The sequence below is a fragment of the Apostichopus japonicus genome, chromosome 16 (assembly GCF_037975245.1).
Source record: "Apostichopus japonicus isolate 1M-3 chromosome 16, ASM3797524v1, whole genome shotgun sequence".
Classification (NCBI taxonomy): domain Eukaryota; kingdom Metazoa; phylum Echinodermata; class Holothuroidea; order Aspidochirotida; family Stichopodidae; genus Apostichopus; species Apostichopus japonicus.
This window is the reverse complement of record NC_092576.1, coordinates 23,963,617-23,986,668: the sequence shown is the minus strand read 5'-3', so window position 1 is coordinate 23,986,668 and position 23,052 is coordinate 23,963,617. Positions and strand designations below refer to the sequence as shown.

Sequence of the window (23,052 nt, the reverse complement as noted above, 5' to 3'; positions counted from 1 at the left end):
AAATCGTACAGTATTCTTTACTCAAAGGCACACAAACAACAAACTATCGCGTACGAAAATCCTTTGCGGTAAACAGTACAATAATCTGAAATGCTGTTTTATAACATTATGTGTGCATGGGTACGGGCTTGTTACGCATACGCTTGCCTGTGCTATTCACTGATCTAAATTTGCCACCGAGGTCACGTGAGTTTTCGGGGTCCCAGTAAACCTCGCTGAAACCTCGAAAATGCCAGCGCCCTCAAAAAAAAAGTCTACGAGCGATATCGCCTTTAATAATTACCAATAATAGAAAAAAAAAACTTCATGAACTTCAAATAATTGACAACATAAACTATAGTGATCACCATATCTTTTTTTGCAAGCTGAACTTATCCACCCATAATAACACAAGAAACTACTTCCGTTCTCTCAAAAACACTAACTGGGTTAATTTTGAAAATGATGTAGAAAAAGATATTAATGATATCCGAATGAATAACTCTCAAAGTACATAATTTAAACAAATTGATACAATATCCCAAACCCTCTAAAAAAATTATATTGGATGACTATAATAAAAACTGCCCCTAAGAGTAAGCGTTAATAATAACTAGTCCCTTGCAAATGAAATCTTCAATTTAATCAAGGCCAGGTGAAAACTGAGAAGAGAATTCCAACAAAACTAGATTTTTTTTTATTAAAGACTAAAATAACAGAATCAAAAATGAAATTAACAACAAAATTAAAATTCAAAGGATATTACGCATTGAAAAAGAGTATACTAACATCTTAATACTATCTTTAAACCAACATGAAAACCAAACCTAGGAATCCGCATGAATTATTTAATTGATGAAAGAGGAACAAAATTCAAAACCCCAAAGAACAAATTAAACTCTTCGCAACTACATTTGAAAATATCTTTACTGTCCCGACTGACCATAATTTCAATAACCTCTTTGAAGAAGAAATAGACAAATGGGACTTTAGATGATCAGAACCCCGTTACCAAACCAATTAACCATAACGAATGAAAAAGGGCAATAAAGAAATCAAAAAATGCCTCTTCTCTTAGGAAAGATGGGTAATGTACACAATGCTAAAAAAAACTGCCCAGATTACGTTATAAACTAACTGTCTACATCTTTAACGAGACACTCAGAACAGGCTATTTTCCAAAGCCATGGAAACATGCGCTTACAATACTGTTAGTTAAATCAAACAAAACCCGAACAAACCCAGACAACTACAGACCTATAAGCCTACTTTCAGCAATAGGAAAAATATTCGAAAAAATAACGGATAACAGAATATTAACCCACCTAGAAAGCAATAACCTCTTTAATACCTCCCAATCCGGTTTCAGGACGAATACGTCTAAATTAGACCCCATTGCTAGATCAACTGAAGGAATCAAAATAGGATTTAAAAGTAAACTAAACACAACGGCAGTCTTCCTTGATGCACAAAAGGTATTTGATCAAACCTGCCATAATGGTCTAAAGTACAAATTATTCATATTTAACTTCCCAGTTAATATCGCCAGGCTCCTTTCTTCTTATTTCATTAACCGGTTTATGCAAATTAAGTACAATTCCATTCATTCCGATCCTTTTATTCTATAGATGCTGGCACTCCCCAAGGTTCAGTACAAAGTCCTCTACTCTACTCTTTATATGTAAACGACATACCCACCAATAAAGTCAGTACTACCAAAACTAGCCAATTCGCCAATAAAATAGCCATGTGGAACACTTGTCAAACAGTCAAAAAGGCAATCAATTATCTACAAAACTCAATTTATATAATATAAGTGTGGTGTTACTAATAGGGAATAAAAATAAACCCAATTAAGAATACATTCATAATTTTCGAATACCTGTTTAGTAGAAACAAAATAAAAACCAAGACAACCAACCTCTTTAATAATACAATAACTAATAGCAAAGAAGCTATTTTCCTAGGCGTAACATCTGATATAGAACTAAAGTATCAAACTGATATAAATAAAGTTGCGGGGATAGCATGGAGAACCCTTATGACCCTAAGAACATTAAGTAATACAAACATATTAAGAGCCGAAACTCTCCTCAAAATCTATCATGCCAAAATCAAACCTAATCTTTAGTATGGTAGTTTCGCCTTTATTAGTTCTACGAATATTAAAAAAAAATAAGATAGCATACATAAATCTGCCTACCGTATCTGCCTCAAACCCCAAGGTTTACTTTCAATAAACAACTTTACGAAATTGGCAAAACATCCAGCATTATTATAACTATTAAAAACTTTAACACCAAACTTCTCAAAACTAACTTAATACATGACCCTCTAATCAATAATCTACTCCTTGATTATATATATAATCTCTACTACCCATTCTAAGCTTAAATCAAACAGAACCAGAAGTACCCTGGATATCCTTATGTTTTAACTCGTGGAAAAAGGCCTCGGCCTTAGCAGAGGGGAGTTGGGGGACTGGTGGCCCCTAAGCCCTATAGAAAAACTAGGAACCCGGTGGCTTGAGTGCTTGTGAGCTACACAGCACAGCCACCGGGAGGATTCTAAATGCTCCTTCTCTTAAAAGTACTCCAGCCAGGGCAGGGGCAGCCTTCCACTTCCGCCTTCCCACAAATTCTCTTATTATTACTTCTAAAACAAAATGGAAAAAACCCGTCTTAAACACAAAATCTTTCCTGTCTACTCTACTTAGCATTCTTTAAAGTTCTATAGTTAATTTCCAAAATTCTGCAGGAGCTGGTCTCCGCCAAGTTTGATCAGATTACACACACTTTTCACGACGACTCCTTGTCACTTTCGGTGATCACGCACTGACGAAGGGCTAGTTTTGCTCGAGAGCTCTGCAAAAACCAAGTAAATAGTTTTTCCGCTATTCCTTTCTGGTTCTATAATGGTATGCTAATAGTTCGGTCGATAACTTTGAGCTGCTTGGTCTAAAACTTTCTTCTCTTGTTCAAAAAATAAAGAGCTTTCCATGCTACTTGGATGCATGTGCTTCATATATACAAATCGCTGATTTATGTCAGAGTTTGCTGATCTCACATTTCATCGTCTTAAACATTCAATTAAACTGTGTTTTCATATCATTGCACCTACACAATACTGTGGATTATGCTCGAATCCGTCTGTATCTCTCCTAACGGTTACGGCTGCTTGCATCTTCTTGGTATCGTTGTCCTCCACCGTCCACTCTCCGAACAAGTTTTTATAAACAAGGAGAGTGATTGCAGATGCGTCTTGTCGGTGGTTCCCTTTGTTTGAACCTGTAGGCACGATACATTCTTTTTCCATAGCGCACTGTAGCCATGGTTGCATGAGCTTCGTTTGAATGGTGGTGCTATTTATAATTAGCTGTGTACCTGGTTGTATATGTGGAGCACAATTGATGCAATCACGGTACTCGTCTCTATCTACGCCAAGTTTGATGAACATCTCTGGTACAGTTAGTTGATAATGATGTATAAATTTGGGATCCGTTGGATTGAAGTTTAGAATGTTTGTCATGTAACCATGGTGATGCTCAATTCCCGGAAGCAATACTTTAAGGGATTTCTTGAATCGTATAGAAGCGTCTCCGTAATACACTGCACCAAATTCGTTTAGGGCGAGCTGTTGCAAAAGGGAGATAAGAAGAGAGAAATATTTATAAATGGACAGCCTGTATCTGCATGGCTGTCCATAAACGTCCATTATAACGGTGCATTTTTATAATTAATTCTCTGTGAACCAAGTGGCATGGCACTTTTAAACAGCTTCTAATTTTGAATATGGTTGTGAAGCTTGAAACAAAATTATTAGAATACAAAGATAATGATATAACTGGAAATTTTGCGTAATAGAATAAGAAGAATGGCAATGGTTAAAGCCGTACTTCAGGGTACCGTACTCCAGGGTACTTCATGGCAATGGTTAAAGCTGAATATTTCTAATCGTGGACTATACAATGATAATACTGTCTAAGAATACGTCTCAGAATATAACGATGTTATTGGGTAACTGCTTTACCTTTTGAATATTTATTAAATGACATCATTAAATGACATCATCCACTACTGTACGCTGTCGCCGTGAAGCTACGAGATCGTCGTAACATCTGGCAGAGGTTGGAGACAGAACATGGCCTCTCACCACGCATTTATTTACCCAATTTTATTTCATTATATTCAAGAAGTCGTTTACCCTATCAACTTCCTTACCCATCACAGTCTTGAGGAAACCAGTTATTAATAAAGCCGTTATTCTGGCAGTTCTGTCGACTGGTCAGAGGGGAAACCAAAATTACTCCCAAGTACTGATAAAACTTCGAAAAAGCAATAAGTCCTATCAACAATTTGAACACGTATTTTTGCTATTTTGGGTAAAACTGAGTACTAAAAATGCACTCTGAAATTCTTATTTAGACTATTGACGCGTACGCCAATCAAAGAGCATCATTGTCACAAGTTGTATGGAAATTTAAATCTCCCGTAGGTTGACTATTAAAGTTGATGGCTTGTTAAACTCTCCGTAGTTATAGATGTACAAGGTAATGTATTACAATATGTTATGTACACAAAGTAGGGCCACGTAGATATAACATAACTTCAATAGGGACATGATTGATGATGAAATAACTTGCTTGTATCTGAATTTCAAAGTTTAATAAGTTGCATAGAAACACATGTAGGAGACATGGTACCAATTTGAGTGAATAACTTTTGGTGTTCATTTGAAAGGAAAAACCACGTTTGGTTGTCATCAGTTGTCATACAGACTTCATGACTGTGTATAGTTTTCTATCTACTTTATTATAGTTATGCTTCCAACGCTATATCGTTGAGCAAGTGGCGTCATTGAATTGGGGAAAAGGTTACAAGATCTAGAAGGAAATACGTTAATTTACACCAGTGCTGTCAGTACATTCTCTATGCCAGTCCTACTGTCTGTTTTCTGAGGATATTGGTTTCCATTTGAAATGGTAAGATTTCTATTTGTAAATGTAATTTCTAGAACGACTCGCAGTGGATAATTTTCTAGTATTGGTAATAATGATTAATGTTGGTTGTGACATTAAGTAAATTAGGGGTGTCGAAACTTGTTCAAAGTATATTAAAACATATTGAAATGTGTTGAAAGAAACGTAAGGTAATGCAATGTTAATGGGTGGGACAAGTTATTTAGTGAAGCGTTATGAGTTAAATATATATATTTAAAAAATATATATGGAGGATTCATTAATGTTGGCGTATCATTAGTTGGTTAACTAATTATGTGTATTTCATGAATAAGTTATATGAAATGCGTGCATATTGTTTATTTTAGAAAGTGTTGATTTCTGGCAAATTCACTTAAGTTTGATAACTTAATTTTCAGGCAAGCAGCCTGGGTTCCTAGCCAATTGAGACCAAAGAGCGTGAGGGCTCCTAGATAATAGACCCCACATACAGTTAACAGGTGCGTATCCAGGGGGGGCGTTGGGGCGCGCGCCCCCCGGGTAAGGAAAAGAGGAGAGAAAAAAAAGAGAAGAAAAAAGGGAAAAGGAGGGGAAAAAAGAAAAGGAGGAGAGGAAGGAAGGGAAAAGAAAAAGAAAAAAGAGAGAAAAAGGAGAAAAGGAGGGAGTAGAAGATAGCCAAGACCTCGGGAAGAGAAAGATCCCTATTATATACACAGGGTAGCCAGTGACAGATCAAGGATTACGGAGGGGATGTGCGCCTCACCCTACCCCTTACCCCGACAACTCCATTTTTGACGTTTCCGTTTTTCCTCTCTCACTAATGTACTTGAACTCGACCGAGTCGTCGGGGAACATAACGCATTTCGGGAAGGGGGCGACCGCCCCCACCCCGAGCAAATTTTCTTTATGACATCGCTAGTAATTTCAAAATAGACAATGCTTAGATGCAACTTACAAGGCCTGGGAAGTGTCATTTCCAGCGATCTGGGAGGCATTTTTTGCCAAAATTTTTCTTGTGCGCTTCGCGCCAACACATGGTGGCGCTTCGCTTAGATAGTTTGCCTACAGGCTCCCTTGGCAATTACTCGCTACACGCCTGTTCGAATTTGTAAAGCAAAGAGCAGATATAACATCATATCAATGAGCATTGATATGCATGTTCCACGATGAACAGCCTCAAAAACTGTCAATGTGTGTAGTCAAAGGAGTAGGAGCCAGATTGGATTTGGGGGCTGTAATGACTTGCCCGAAAAAAAAACCAAAATTTTTCGCGCGCATTCAACATGTCGATGCCAATATCATATAGGCAAGATCGGTCATTACATTGTATGGCATCGTGTACCGCACGGTCCGTGAAAGTTGCACAGTATACCGCCGGATGCTAATGTAAACAACCAAATGTCTTATGTAGATGGAGAAAAACCATACAGATCCATTTATGTCAAAACTCTCTTTTACAGTAGTAATGTCGGCCAAGCTTACAACTTTATTTAAATTACCAAGGAGATCATTTTAAGCTATTCATTGCTATTTATTTTTCTTTCAGTAGGTGCCCAAAAAAAATGGGAAAACAATTGGGGGGGGGGGGGCTGCAGCCCTCGCCTCCTACGGGACCTACGCCTATGAGTGAAGTGTTCGGTTTCGATATACCTGATATCGGAAATATCTGCTATTTTTCTGTTCCTTCAACCAAGTTTTGTAAAAGCCATTTTAAGAGGTTTTAATATTTCTACACCAATAAATTAACTGTGTCGGAATTTTCGAAAATTTCCTCACCAACATTCTTCATCATACTTTCCTCTACTCGTTCAATTTTGACCTGTCTGTTGGTGGTTGAAGGGGTTTTTTCTATATTGGTTGTCCATAGATGACATTTTGTGCAACATTATGGGTATGTTTTGAAGTGATTTTATTCACGAGAAATGTGAATTTTCAAATTCTCAACAAATAATGGGCTTAAAACCTTGAAAAGTGGGGCTTTCGGATATTGTGGGCCGTGACGTAGAATAACCTACAAAAGCAATGATCCATAGGACATGCAATGAGGTCGAACATGATGTGTGACTGGTGACAATCTTCAAAAAGGTTATGGATGGAAAAAACTTTTGGGAAATACTTGGTTCTCAGGCAAAAGTGTACATCTGGTTGCTCATTTTCAAGCCCGAGAAGTGCCATTTCCGGTGATCTGGGGGGTATCAAAACCAGAAATTTTCTTGTACGCTCCGCGCCAACCGATGGTGGCGCTCCGCTTAGATAGTAATTCGCGCCCCCCGGGTTAGAAAATCCTGGATAAGCGCCTGGTTAAGGCTACTGACATGTATCCAGTCCCTGGAAGGACTCATAGACAACAAAACCTACACCAAGTCAGACCCAGTTATCCCAACTGAACCGGGCAAGTAAACCGCTCTGTTGTGAATGTGTGGATCCTGGTCACTCCAGAAGTTTTCTTCCGGAAGTGGATACCGTATAATTACTGCAATTGGTCTGTTAAGCCGACTGGTTTGTCCCACACGGTCTCTGGAGGTTTGGGCAGATTTTAGGTTCTTCAACAGTGCACTATAGTAACTTGTGCAAGCTGGCATTAACATTGTAATAACAGTTAACATCACGTTGTTACGATTATTGAATGACCTTATTAGCTGAACCTAAACCCAAGTATTTTATCATTAAGTAATGGAAGTAATGATGTTGCTATAATTTTAAAAATCCGAAATTATTATTGATCATTAAATTCGTCATTGCAATATCTAATATTTTTCTTTTGTTTAATTGTTGCATCTTGCATTGTACAGACGTAAACACCCTAGTATTCCGGAAATTCACCGGACCCAAAATTGTCCCAGGAGTTATCGGTGACAATTATTACTGTCACATGATGATCACATCAACGAACTCATAACCAGTTAACACAGGCTTCTCGTTCGAAACGGTTATGTGAAATTGTATTACAGAAAGCAAGTTCATTTGTAAGCCTTGCTTTACAAAGCTGATAGACTCGTTGCTTTTATACAATTATTCAACAAATGGGGGAGTATCTGTCAGGTAAATCACTTTTCGAAGTTTCGCTTTTGGAGCATGGAGCATGTAACAACATTCATAGGCTAGACACTAGCTAATACTAAATTCGCGAAGATTTGAAGCTAGTCGATTCATTAGAGCTTGCCGCATTTACTGGCATTCGTACTTAGTATTTGACAAAATAAAGTAATATCGCCGTTCGTCTTGTAGTCATTTGGCTGCTGCCAAAACATCATACTAGACTTGACCCTCATACTAGGTTGTGTTGCCCCATTTCATTGAGTATCGTTTCTCACTCAATCATTGGGATCTTGTGCATGTTAAGCCAACATACAAGAAAGCCAAAATTGCCACCGAAAATAGCTTATAATGATTAATTAATTGTTAGTACGAATTATTATTTTGCTGTAATGAAATACTGGTTCACTATAATGAAATATAATGATAAAATAATTAATTTGTTACAATTAATGTCTTATTAATAAGTACCACACATGAAGAATTCGTACATGCAAGTAGATACAAAGTTTTATTTCATCATAACGAATTGTAATTTGTTAAAATGATTATTGATTTGTTTATACAAATTATTTGATTTAATGAAATACTAGTACGTTTATAACGAAACGTCACTTAGTATCACTGGATTTCATTATTCATAATAAGAAATCATTAATTGTTTACCATTTTTAGTAAATTTGTAACAGCTAGTGGAATTACTAATTATATAGTTATGAAGTATGCAATGTGATGTTCAAGCACGTGTTAAATTTCCTTTCTCAGCGTCACTGCAAATTTGGAGTTTTTAATGGTCGGAAGTATATCCTCTCGCGCCAAAGAAGAAATGAAATGTAAATATACACGCTAGAAATTGATACCGATTACTTCCGGTTAATATTATTAATAGAAAGTAACATTTACATCAGCTAGGCTGTTAAACTAAGACTGTATAACTATAGCGTTGATAATCGGGGAGGTTTTATGTTATGTTTGATTATCCAACACGGAAACTAAGTTCTCTTAGCTATATTAAACTTATGACAGCAAAACTTGTATACTGTTGACTTTACAAATAGTCAAAACAAATCATGATGGGCGTTAAAAAAACTCGTACGGGCATTTTATGAATTTTCTGTGGAGGAAATAATACTAATGAAGTTGGATTAAGAATGTGTGACTGTATAGAGCGATATAAAGGTGTTAGACTGGCAAAGGCGGAACCAAACGTTTATAAAGCAGGAGGTATGTAGTCTCGGGGTTGTTGAAATGCACCACACACAGGAAGCCTCGTGGGAGTCCTCCTCCATACAATTGTGACACGGACTGCTTTTTTTCAACAATATTTGTGGGTATATATCTAGTTACAAACATGAATCACTCAGCCGCTATGCTCAGGTTGTCTGATCACACACGTTATTGTCAATGCGTTCCCTGTTTTCCTCAGTTATTCAGAAAGTAATAAATACTGGTATTGACATGCATACCTGAGGTCACTGATTCATCACAGAAACAATCCATGCATGCTTAACTTAAAGAAAACATGACATAGACAAATAGTTTTGTTTATATGATGTAATGCTGTTACTAAAGTTGCAGTCAAACATTTGACTTCTACAGTGAGCGGTGGAAGACGTCATAATCTGAAAGGGCATAAGTCTCGATGGGAAGTTGGAATATCACAAATATAATTCAAAACCTTTTGACAGAGTGGACCCAAGCTGAAGTCTTTACCACACGTTCCAGTATTTTTTTTTTCAAAAGCAAGTAAAATCCAAGAGGTTGAAAGCAAGTCTTTATCTAGCCAAGCCAGCACTAGATCTGCTCCCTCTGAATTGTGACAAGTGAGTCTACATTCACAGAAGCATTGTCATCCTCAAACGAGATGACCACCACAGTCTATGGTTGTATCCACAGCGAATTCTACTAAAGGTTTTATGTATGTATTTTAGATCCCCCTGCAAGCAGGAACTCGCGAAGAAGTCGTCATTGGCTTATCAAAGCCGCAAGCTGGCCGAAGTCAGTCTCTTACATTCATAAATAACGTCGATGATTATGAATTGTCAATTATCAACAGCTCTGTTACTGGACCACATGCATTAATCTTGGAGTGACTTGAACTCCGGACCTTATGACTGAAAGTCACCGGCGTTAACCACTGAGCTAACACTCCTTGTTTCGAGGTTTCGAGACGACAGGACCTTCCTTTTGTGCCGTGGAAACAACCTCATTTTATGTATCCAGAAGTGACACTTTTGAAGGTATTTCACAAATGTGGGAGGAGTACACACTATCTGCGCACCTGTGCTTCGATAACGTTACATATTATATACAGTTATGATGCGTAACTGTATCACACAGTTCTTGTTGTGCTTCGTTTCCGTGTTGGTTGTGCATGAAAGCTGAACAACGAGGACGCGTCCAAATAATGACGTCACCATTGTTTCTGACTCGAGACCAAGTCATGATTTTGACCCTAGTCAGCCATATTTTTCTCTTTTGATTTGACTTGACGATAACTGACTCTTGACTTGACTTGTCATGAGAATGGACTGTGACTTGACTTCTCGTGCGGATAAAATATGTTGCGAATTGGCTCGAAACCAATTCCAACATAGGTCAATTTGGTATTATATACAAACTTGGTATTGTTATTTAGTCAACTGCAATTGAACCCAACTCATCATCTGGTAACCGTTGACTTTACAAGAATTTGCATCTAATTGTAAAATTAATATTTTAGTGGTACAATTCTCTTTACGTCTTGAGTAGGATCTGTTTGATGGGTCATTGATATATGTCTCACTATTCTACATTAGGACTTGTGACTATTAGCATCAAAATACATAAAGTATATCTTCTTTTGGGGGACATGAAGTATACAGAGTGTTTCAGCTTTAGGATAATATGTGAAATGAGATATCCAGTTTTTTAAGCTAAGCGTTTGTATTATGGGCATTACGTTGGTAATAGCCTAAGGCGATATAATGCTAATAGCTGTGATCAGTCAAGCTATCATAAATATTGTATTGTAGTGTGTCATGATTTCACTGCCCTTGCCATACAGAGTGACGTCAAAGTCAAAACCTGTTTTCATTATATTGAATTTATTTATGCTAATGCTTCGTATTACATGAACGCCATTGAAATTCATCTGTGTATAAATGACTGTCATATAGTCCTTTTAAATCTAGGGACATTGCCCTCTTATGGGATAAGAAGCTTGTAAATTCTTCCTTTTATACAAGTATTAGGTTTTTATTAAATGTTATAACGGCACTGCTGCGTCAGCAATTCAGGAGTTTTTGACATTCTCAACAAATCTATCATCTCTGTCTATTGAGGTTGTGGGAGAAGGGATTTTAAGATTGTATATTTTGTATCTTCTAATGTACTGGGATTTAGGTTGGACTATTTTGGCCGTTATTAGGAATATAGGGAATCTTGTCTTTACTGAACGGTGTGCACATTCAGGTGACTTGTACTTCACCTCTCTGAGAAAGAGGACACGTATGAGTGTACTCGGACGTCACACTGACCAAAGGACCTAATTTTCGAAACCATTTGTATGAAGAGTTCGAGTAAGTTAGTCTTAATACTAATCTAATAGATTCAATTAAGCCTGTTAGTTTCAGTAAGGGGAAGTTAGGGCGTATAATACAGGGTTATAGATATATTTATGAAAAGGTTAACAAAAAGATAAGAAGACTAAATATAAGCTTGCACCCGAAAATCAAACGATATCATACAAGATATTGCAACCGTACTACATGCGTCTGATATACCTCATCAAAACAGGAAAGAGGAATATAAAAGAGCTGGTAAGCATTGGAAAAGGAATGGAGTTAGATGGAAAAGATCTTGCACAATTTGTAAAAGAAGATAATGAAAAAGAGGAGAAACAAAGAAAAGAGACGATAGGATCAAAGATCGGGAAAAAACAAAAGCAACGTGAACAACAATTAAAAATGAGAGAAATAGGAGCTCATAATTTAGCGCTGAAAACGGTGAACGTTGGTGGTAAAATAGCTGCAGGGGATTGCTCGTGGATGTCTCCAGGACAAAGTGTAACCAAATTGGCCCCTATTTGAGAAAACAAATATATGAAATTGACGCCTATCTAAAGCGCTTCGAGCTGTATGCAACTGTAATGGTTAGTCAGGGAAAATTGGGCGACACCTCTTTCTGCACTACTCACAGGGAAGCTTTGGGATTATATTTGAGACTACCCGATGATCGTGCAATGAACTTTAAGAAGTTTAAAGAGGCATTATTACGGAGGTATGAATTTTATGATTAAGGATTTAGACGTAAGTTTAGGATTGAATTGAGTTGATGTAAGAAAGAAATTTAATTTTTAAAGAACAGTTATTTCATATCAGTGATATAGACCTTACTCTCCTCATTAAGGAAAGAAACACGTCAAGTGTAGACGACTTCACGGAATTGGCAGATATGTATTTGCAGTTCCATCCTAGAAGTCGAGAAAGTAGGGGGACTTTTTAACAGGCCAACTGAAGTGCAATAAATTTGATGGGAACAGGTAGTACAGGGAAAAACCTGGCACTCAATTTAGTGCCTAACCAAATCAAAGAGCTTGCTCTATGTGTGAGAACCTAGATCATATTATTAGAGATTACCCAATGAGAAACAAACCCAAGCAAAAGTCAGACAAGTCAAGTGAAAAAATGGGATTCTGTGTAGAGGCCGACATAAAGGTGTGCAGGTTCCTGGAAAATTAGGGAAATTGCAATCAGGGGATGAATTGCCTGTAATAAGTGCAATTGTTTTATTGGAAAAGAGTATGCCCTTAGCAGAAGGTATTGTACATGATGATCTTGTTCATTTACTAAGGGATACAGGGTGCAGCACAGTTGTAGTCAGACAAAAATGGGTTTAGAAACATCAGTACACAGGGAAAATCAGCAATGCATATTGTTAGAAGGTACGGTAAAGGCAGATTTAATTTCTTTGATTCAAGCAAACATACCATTTTTTTTTTCAGGTGAAGTAGATGACTTTGTATTGGAAAATCTAGTATATGCTTTACTTGTTGGTGATGTTAGTGGATCGGATGATCCAAAGTTTCCAAACCCAAATTGGAAAGCAATATACAGTTCTAAACACATTTTGGAATCAGTACAAATGGATGGGTTTGCTGTGGAAACAAGGAGACAAAAATCGAATAGCCTCTGAAAGTTATGTAAGCCCTAGATATTGCATCAAAAGATTAAATTTTTGCCAGATCAGAGAACAGACGGTGAATCTTTATCACAGATTTGGAAATTAGCTGTAAAAGGGGACAAGTGTATTTCTAAGAAAAGCTGATGAGATCAAATTTGTGATGGAATGCTGTATCGTGAATTTACAAGTCCTAAGATGGGACGAGGCCAAATTGTAAGATAATTAGCTGTGCTTACAAAATTTAAAGACACTGTACTGAAACTGGCTCTTGACACTCCAATGTCTGAACAGTTAGGCACACAGACGGCAAAGAATCGCATCATTACAACATTTCACTGGTATTGATGGTGATGTGAAAGGTTATGTATTTCTTGTGAGTTGTGTCAGAGGACAATTCCAAGGGTGTCGGTTACAAAGGTACCATTAGGGGAGATGCCCTTAATAGATACACCCTTTAGTAGAGTAGCTATAGATTTGGCCGGGCCTATTGACCCAGTTACTGATAGAGGCAACCGGTATATTTTGACTCTGGTAGATTACGCAACTAGATACCCAGAAGCTGTTGCTCTAAAATGGATGGATACTGGAACTGTTGCTGAGGCATCGATTGATATATTTTCTAGAGTAGGTGTGCCAAAAGAATTTTTTTTCTAATTTGAGAAGTCAGTTCACTTCAGATTTGATGAAGGAAATAGGGAGGTAGTTGGGGTGAAGCAGCTTCATACTACCCCGTATCACTCTATGTGTAACGGTCTGGTAGAGAGGTTTGACATGACGTTGAATCGCATGTTAAAAAAATGCCAGCAGAACGCCCATCTGAATGGGGTCGTTACTTGCATGCACTTATCTTTGCTCATAGTGAGGTCCCACAGGAAAGCATGTGTTTTTAGCCCTTTGTGCTATTGTATGGCAGAACGATTCGTGGCCCTCGAGATGTTCTGAAAGACCTTTGGTCCAATGAAATTCAGGACGAGGTGAAAACAACTTACCAATATGTGTTCAACCTCAAGCAGTGGTTAGAAGAAACCTGTCGAATCGCATATGAAAGTTGTCAAAATCGTCAAAGCGCTATCGCAAAGTGTAAGACAAAAAAACCTGGGTGAAGAAGTGATTTCGCTCATGCCCTCAAGTACTAACAAATTGTTTACCCAATGGCTAGGTCCCTACAAAATAGTAGAGAAGTTAAGAAAAAATGACTACAAACTGAATGTCAAAGGCTATGAAACATTATATCTTGCTAGCATAAAAAAGTGATTACAAGAGAATGTGAAAAACTGCTGTTTGGTTGGGATGGAAAGTGGTTATGTAAATGAAGAAAATAAAACTAATGAAGATATAGGAGATGAAATGGTTATGCTTGTTGTGTCAGTAGGTTTAGTTTGCAGGGTGAGGATAACATTGATGAAAAGAATGAAATTGGGATAGTATTCACTTGTATCAAATCAAAAGAATGTTATTGTGATTTCAAGATTATTGAAGATCTTAATGATTGTCATGTAAAGGTAATGAGAGACCTCTTAGAAGAGTATTTAGACAAAATAACAGATTTGTCTTATAGGAAATATTTAATTTAGCAGAGTATTCAATTAACGTCCAGTGATCCGGTAAGGTCAAAGCCAGTTCAAATTGCGGTACGAGATGTCATTAGGGAAGAGGTTGAAACTCTCATAAAATGGTTAGTATAAAGAATCAAATTCAGCCTATGCATCACCAGTAGTGCTAGTCCGAAAACGGGATGGCACAAACCGATTTTGCAGAGATTTTAGAAGGTTGAATGCAATTATCGGACAATATACTTGTTGAGCTGCTAAGCATTATGATTGATCTCTAGACTAATGCAAATATTATCACCAAGCATGACTAGCATTGTTCGATAAAGGCAAGGCATTGAGGGGAATGGCGGGCTTCCTTACTTGTTTGGAACCACTGGACCTACAATCCGTCCATGGCCTAGTTGGTTATGGTCGAGAGCATGTTGAGGGGCACGTCAGTATTCGAGTCCCGGTGGGGACTAAAATGTTTCTCACTTTAATTGATACTTAGATCTAGTGTCACAGCCGGAGGTCCTTTGCTTTGGCCAGGATCTTTTTTGGGTGCAAGGGAGACTATTTTGGGTTGTAATTGTAGTGCCGAAAGAAGTGCTTCAATTGTTTATACAAAACTGCGTGTTCCATAACAAATGTGAAAATTCTAGCAAGCATTTAACTTACCATGTATGGAAAGATATTTGTAGACCACCGATAACGTATTTTTTCAAAGTGGGTCAAAGAGTATTGCTTGTAACTGCTTTGAACAGAAATATACCTAGAAGAAACATTCTGGTACAAATACAGTAGTACCAAATAGGTCTGTAAATGGTTGCTTAGGAATGTTTACTCCTTTTGAAGTTCAAAAAATGCTATTATTAAAGGAAAATCGAAAACTATATATTTTTACCAAAATATTTACTTCGCATTCAAATGGTTTACCCCTAAAAATAAAAACTTTCGATTTGTTGAGTATATTTCGTAATGTGTGAAACTAACAACTTAGTGAACTGGATAAAATCATCCAAACACAATAAAGCGATATTATAATGAGAACTCACGTTGATTAGTATTGCCTTCCATGCGTAAGTATTCAAATCGCTGACATGTTGTGGATAATCACTGAAGATAAACATCCGCAGTTCGACATTGCAGAGTCTTTTAACCTGTATTAACCAAAAGCGAAGTAAGAAAATATTCACATCAAAGTACAGTTATCCCACCGGTTTTTTTGTTTGTTTGGGGGGTGGAGGTTAAAGATGCATATGAGTTGTGAAATGTACTTGTAAAATGTACTTATATGTACTAAAGTAAGTAAAATGTACTGTATATATATATATATATATATATATATATATATATATATATATATATATATATATATATATATATATATAATTATACAATATATAACCCATGCTGTTTTTTCATATATCATATTATTTAGAAATTTCAAGGTAGCATTACGATGTCTTTTTACCTCGTCTTGCATCTTGGTTGACAATCCTAAGTCATATACGACGATTCTCTTTCCAGGCATATATTTCTGAGCTGTCCCGATGTAACCCATCGCCTCGTTGTAGTGATTGTCAGAGAAGGCTGTTATGAGGACCAATCTGTCGTACAGTTCATCTATCGAAGGTACTGACACATCTACATCGATATCTGAGTATGTCATTGGAGGTGGCATGAACCTATAATTGTTTCCGACTTGAACAGAAACTAAATATAAAAAGGAATAACGAGCAATCCAGGGAGATACAAACTCATTTCAAGAACAATTGATGATAGGCCTCATATGAATTAACGCAATATATAATTGAGAATCACTTTTTTATTGAAACGGACATAATTTTTTATTCAATACTAATGTATATCATGGTGCAATGTTTGTTTCAAGAAACTATTAAGCAAATAAGTACGACACGGTAGTATAAAGAAAACTAGATAGAGCAAGTAATAAAGTGAAACTTCAGGAGCAAGGGAAAGACATTCGAGTAAAAAAATGATAAAAGATATCGGTTTATGCTAAGAAATCTTTTCTATGAGTTAGACCAAATTTAAGTGGCTATTTAACTATGTTGATTATATATTCATTGTTTATATTTTTATGTTCACTCCCATATTGAATATGTTAATGGGTCAACTACGTACCGACATCGCGAAACTTCTGAGATCGCATGTAGTTTATGCAATTCAATATTCATCACTTACAAGTTCTTAACATTATAATGTGAATTCAGACTATGAACGGTTACGAATGATATATTTAAAAGAATAGCCATGTTTCATCTAATGGAAGACAAACTCACCTGTTGATTGGATAATTTCCGGTGAATATTGCCAGAAGACGAGCCCAGAGACGAACACCAATGCTACCAATTTTAATGTTAAAGATTTGTTCATATTGACCTTGAAAGAAAAAAACGTTGCATTGGACGATACTGTTTGCTACGTTAGTGCATTAGCTCAAGTAACTAAATAACCAATTAACGTCAATGTCAATGTTTCTTAGAATTAATGTTATGTTAAAGAATTAACTAAATGTGATCTCATTATCTACTAAATATACTAAATCGTCAGTCAGTGGATTCAAAATATAACTTATATCCAGAATATAATAGGCCTAATTGTTTCCATGATTGCCATGTCTCTCCCCCTTTCTCCCCCACTGACCTCACATTAAGACAACATATCATTTCAAAGTGTATCAGTATGTGAACATTGTTTGGTTTTACGTGCCCTCAGTTCTATTAACTAGTCTTGATTTATCGTATATAAGATATCATCACTTTTAGCCGACTACGGTAATGGAAAACGTGTGAGCTTTCAAGTCGAAGGACTGTAGTACAACATCAGAACTCATATATAACTGTAACATTCAAAATGTTTTTTAAGGAAGCTCGAATGTACAAACACAAATTACCTGCAAAGCAACAAAATAATAAGTGACTGGGTGAACCAATACAACGATAGACGCGTAATTTGGAAAAGCCAAAGACTCAATTCGAGTTTAGTCAAGGAATCAAAACATTTATGTTTTGTCTTTAACTGAAATATTTGTATATAAAAAGCAAAACACATAGGACATTATCGATATTATGATTTCATTTAATTATTGTTTATATGATTGATTTCTAGCAGAGACGTAAGGGTCAGTGTTTCTTGCAGGCAGGGTGGAGGAGGAGGGGGTGGGGGAGATGCATGTCATTTCGCTGTATGTACCGAACTATTCACCCAAGGAATAATGGGATCGTTGTTTTTCCAAAAGGTGGTCCAATTGCCATAGCACATTCGTTTCACTGTATTTAGTATCGGCTATATAGAGTATACAAAGTTGCGGTAAACCTCGGTGCCAAATATGCCCCCATAATAACTCAGGCACCGTGATTAATATGATCAATGTTGACTGTGGTCTTAGAACCTCTTCACTTTCTTGTGGCCCTAGCAACGTCATTAACATATTCTAATGTTTTTTTTTTTGTTGTAAAAAATCACTTGGTGATCTTTTTTTGTAAAAGTAAGTTTGCCTGACGTTTCGATCCTAGCAGGATCTTCTTCAGAGGCTAAATGACAAGTAACCTGTCTGTATTCTGTGCGTTTATTGTCCCTTATGTTACTTTTACTTGTCATTTAGCCTCTGAAGAAGATCCTGCTAGGATCGAAACGTCGGGCCAATTTAAGTTTACAAATTCTCTTAAACAGGCTTTCTAGTGGATAAGCAGTTTGCCAATAGTTTTATTTTTATTTTGGTGATAATTTCGCAGGATTCCCAGTTTCTGAACACTCCAATCTTCGTCGACATTCTCTTAACAAACCCAGCATGTATTTAATTACATCTAACTTCAAATATTTAACTGAACGTAGACGGACGGTCATCGATTAGATATTTCGTATTCAGTCTCACATTACCGGTTCCTTTAAACAGCGGTGGAACAACTACTTCAAATATCTCAGACACGAGAAGTACCAACAAGAAACAGAACTGTCAAAATAATAAATAAATAAATATATATATATATATATATATATATATATATATATATATATATATATATATATATAAATATATATATATATATATATATATATACATATATATATTCATATATATATATATGTATACATATATAAATATTTTATATTGAAATATAACTACACGAGGGGATAGGCACAGCATCTAATGTTTCTACAAGTCAAGCACTCTATAAGTTTAAATATGTTGTGCACAGGGCCATAACCAGGAGATGCAAGTCTGGTTTTAATCAAAAGAAAATTAACTGCCTTGGTTGTATCACAGCATCTATCTGCTGGGCTGATATTCAGAACTACGTTATGGACATGTCCTATGCCATATCTTGTCTTTAGCATCACACATGTTTGTTCTAGTGTATAGTAGTATGAAAAGGATGGTCTTAAGTCATTATCATAAAAGTAGTTCAGAACTGAGGTTAGTAATCAGAAATTTTGATTGTGCAGCAATCATTCTATAACAATAATAAAATAAAAGCATTTTAAACAAATTGAAGAACATGTAAAGAAAATGAATGTAAACATGCTGATCTTTACAATCCACAATCACACATTATTTGATTAAAACATCGTGCATATCATTATAACAAATGTACGTACAACATGTGATTAAGTGCAAATACCCTCGACAATGCAATAGATAAACATGCTAAGAATGTTTATGTATTTGAGTGCAACTTGAACCTAACTTTCCATATCACATGCACTGTTTCACACCAGTTACCCTCATAAGAGCAGAACGCTCTGAACTCCATTGTTATTGTGTATGGGTACAATTTTCAAAGCCCTACAGTTGATCATTGATGAAACCAACCCACCCCTCCCCTGCCCCTTCAACCAGACACAACTTTTTTATTAGTCACTCAATCTTATCAACTGGTGTCTCAAATCATGTTTAAAAATACCCCAAACAAACAAAACTTAATATCAATAAACTGACAATGAAATAGGTTTTCGTTGTACGAATGAGCCCAATTATGGAATTTTCATGATGTTCTTAAAATCTAAACTGTGTACCATATGAAACAAGAAAGAAAGAAAGTGGGCAATATCAGCTAATGACGTTTGGCAGGCCTAACAAAGCATTATTTAATGGGTGCATGGCTAGTGTCGGGGTACTATTTTATAGTGCATGCTGCAAGAAATATCTGTGATACATGTTATGAGAATGGCCGACAAAATCAGGACTGGAATGCAATATTCAGGGATCACAAATATCTATTGAGCTGTATCTTCAATTTTTATCAGTTGAAATTAAATGTGCAACATACGAAGAGGCTAGTGAATTACATGTCGTGTTACATGATTTTCTTACAGCTCTTTTTCTAAAGCTGGATGTTAATAGACAGTGTATCGGCATGTCTAGAGGAGAATTTCAATCAACAAGTTATGTTCACTAGCCTTCTGAAACTGGGACCTCCTTGTGCTACGACCCAAAGCAAATTGCTAGGAAATATGAATATTGAACAGCACATATGAGTTTGGTCTTGCAAATACCTATTATCTAACTGGGTCAGGCATTAAAGGCGTATATTGGCTGGCCCTAGCCAGTAATATCACCTTTTGTAACCAGCATATGCTTTACTCAGGCAACTAACTTAAATGTTTTCTAGTGCCATACTAAATTTCTATTAACCTAGGCCTAGGTATCGCACCCAACTACATTAGACTAAGTCAGGTACCATCCTCCTGGTAAAAAACAATTGGTAAATGTTTATAGACATATTTTTCACTTGTCCCAAGTGGCTACACTGATAACATCGTAGCATAGCCTTACCCGTTGACTTATACCCTAGCTTTCACAGACACTAGCCTATGTACGCTAAGACAAATCCTAACTATGGAAAGTGCTTGGTCACTCATTTTTGCATATGTGGCGTTTTTACTGTAAAGTACTTCAGACCTTCAAATGTGACGATTAAGTCTTCAAGACCCACTCTGTGAGTGTTTGTTTCCATAAAGATGTTATCGCTGCATGTCGCTGCATGGATATGAGCCACGCGGCCCTGTTCTTTTACAGCACTTTGTTACGTTGTGTTCCGTTTACTGCACATTGTATCCTATTCTCGAGTGCGCAGTTCGACAGCGCAGACAGAACAAATCCCTAACGTTTGAAAAATAAAAACATTACTTTACTGAATATTCGACTCCCCAAATCTCCTCTAGATTTTCGAGCACAGAATAACTGAATCAATAAGTACATCCGTTACAACAGTGAACGTGTTACACTCGTAATGTTAAGCTAGTATAAAGACAAATGCTTTCCGTTGTTCTAACCCCGATGCAGGTTCCAATTCCAAATGGGAAAATGGCTACTCGCTCTCTACTGTCACTTTATTACGCTGCGTTCAGTGTACTGCACATAATATCAATTTCTTGTGTGTGCAGCTTGACAATGCATTTTAGGTGATTTAAAATTAACAATAACGCTTGAAAAGTACACATTTTAACTAACTAAATACTCGACTCCCCGTTTTTTTTTCTCTAGATTGTCGAGCAAAGACTGAATCAATAAGTACATTTTTTTTACAAACGCCAATGTTACCTTTGTAATGTAAATCCAGTATAAAGACGAATGCTTTCCATTGTTCTAAAGCCAATGTAGGTTCCAATTCTCGATGGGAAAATGGCTACCCGCTTCTCAACGTCACTTGTGTTACGCTTCCGTGTACTGCATATAATATCACATTCGTGAGTGTGTATTTTGACAATACGTGATTTCAAAATTAACGATAACGCTTGAAAAATACCAAATTAAACTTACTAAATACTCGACTTCCCAAACCTCCTCCCGTTTCTAGAGCAACGGTGAACTGAATCAGGAAGTAAAACCGTTAAACACTTTAACGTGTTACATATGTAATATCGTAGCGGTCTGTAAGCCTACTGACCATGTACACATTCTACTTGGTTGCACATGAATCTATTACACAAACAAATACTTTCGATAGATCACACATGTATGTGTGTATGATGGGTGTGTTAGCCGAGTTCGTTTTGTATTAATAAACAACGCTGCGAAGTTTGAACATCGACATGTAAATTGTCGGTTACGCTCATTTTTCATATAGCACAGAACACAGAAACTACCAGTATAATGTTATGAATATTAAAATACTTTAAGAGTTCATATAAACGATGTAGAGGATGATCTTTCAAGGCATATATATATTTTTGGTAAGTCTAATAATGTTTTGGCGGCAACATTTAAGAATATTATATTCAAAGCAAAATATATGTGTACAATATTTTAGGAAATTCTTAACTATTTTCTTTCCGTTAACATGTATGAAGTGATACCAAACTGGGTCTTGCATAATTAACATACGGTGGTATTGATATACTAAACACTTTACATGTTCCCATAGGAAAATGGGGGCAAACTTGGTCAAATATCAAATTACTTAGCTAACACCTTTGAAATGTCGCTATTAAATGTTAACTTATCTTAGTTCAGACTCTTACATACATATTGTGGGGAGTACGCTCAACATATGAACCGACAATCATCGTTTTCTCCTCTATTGTTTCTATTTATCCGTTATGTTAAATTTTAATATCTTCAACTATCATTTATCTTGTTTTCTTTGGATTAAGAAGTAAATTCTTCTCTTCACACGTATTAAAATCCTCCGTAATACAACATCGATAATCACGTTGATTTTGGCGATTTGCACATTAAGAGAAATGACAAGATAAGGCAGTTTTCTCAGCATATATAACAACAAAGGAGTGGGAGTCTGAACGTATTTCGTCAATATAAATAGTGGATAGTAGGGCTGATAGGGTACCTCCTTGAGGGGACGGGAATTTTAATCTCAGATGTAGAAAAAAAACCTTCCTGTATTTGCCTGAACCAGCCTTTTATGAAATCTACCAACCAGTGAATAAGGCAATTTACCTCATAAAACTACATAAGTCACTGATTAAGCGGTTCGGTAAAACCGTGTTAAAAGCACTTAAATGGGTGAAGAATCCCGTAAAAAGAAACGTCTGATGCCGGTAATCTTACCTAGTTTCGGAGGAGGTGTAACAGCACTGTTAGACACCACAATCGATCCCCGTCAATACGTACAATGTATACAACAGTACTAGTTGCACAACGCATAACAGAACTAAAGTACTGTATTGCAACTATAGTAGCCTACCGTGTGTTTTACTTAACAAAACTTGTAGAAAATGCAAATGCTCAGAAAACATATGGCTCTTGTTATGGGCGAACTGATACCGGTTGACTGAGGCAGTCAACGATTCCAAAAGTGTGAATTACATTTTGAATATTGACTATCCTCAGTCCGTGTGCAGTCTCGCATAGCTCCAATGTAAACAGTTACCGATTTGGTAGTTGGCCTTTGCTAC

At 36.5% G+C, this 23,052-nt stretch overlaps 1 protein-coding gene across 3 annotated transcripts; it reads right to left on the bottom strand.

Moving 5' to 3' along the window:
- Positions 1–490: 490 nt before the first annotated feature.
- On the bottom strand, positions 491–21,627 carry LOC139983515 (uncharacterized). Of its 3 annotated transcripts, none has more exons than XM_071997127.1 (5): positions 20,597–21,215; positions 16,974–17,073; positions 16,142–16,383; positions 15,723–15,827; positions 491–3,612 (listed from the first exon to the last, which is right to left on the bottom strand). In XM_071997127.1, the coding sequence occupies exons 2-5, from the start codon at positions 17,065–17,067 to the stop codon at positions 3,082–3,084; spliced, it is 972 nt and encodes a 323-aa protein (XP_071853228.1). In that variant the 5' UTR covers positions 17,068–17,073; positions 20,597–21,215; the 3' UTR covers positions 491–3,081. The 3 variants fall into 3 exon arrangements, with proteins under 3 accessions (XP_071853228.1, XP_071853226.1, XP_071853227.1); XM_071997125.1 differs by lacking the exon at positions 20,597–21,215 and adding an exon at positions 21,239–21,627 and having other exon boundaries at positions 492–3,612; XM_071997126.1 differs by lacking the exon at positions 20,597–21,215 and adding an exon at positions 21,458–21,626 and having other exon boundaries at positions 492–3,612.
- Positions 21,628–23,052: the final 1,425 nt, after the last annotated feature.

What these genes read in the sequence shown, in the direction of transcription:
- LOC139983515 (XM_071997125.1), bottom strand. Translation starts at nt 17,067, where the DNA reads ATGAACAAATCTTTAACATTAAAATTGGTAGCATTGGTGTTCGTCTCT. An exon ending in GGAAATTATCCAATCAACAG is followed by an intron (nt 16,384 to 16,973) that starts GTGAGTTTGTCT and finishes TTTTATATTTAG; the next exon opens with TTTCTGTTCAAGTCGGAAAC. An exon ending in GGAAGGCAATACTAATCAAC is followed by an intron (nt 3,613 to 15,722) that starts GTGAGTTCTCAT and finishes CTTTTGCAACAG; the next exon opens with CTCGCCCTAAACGAATTTGG.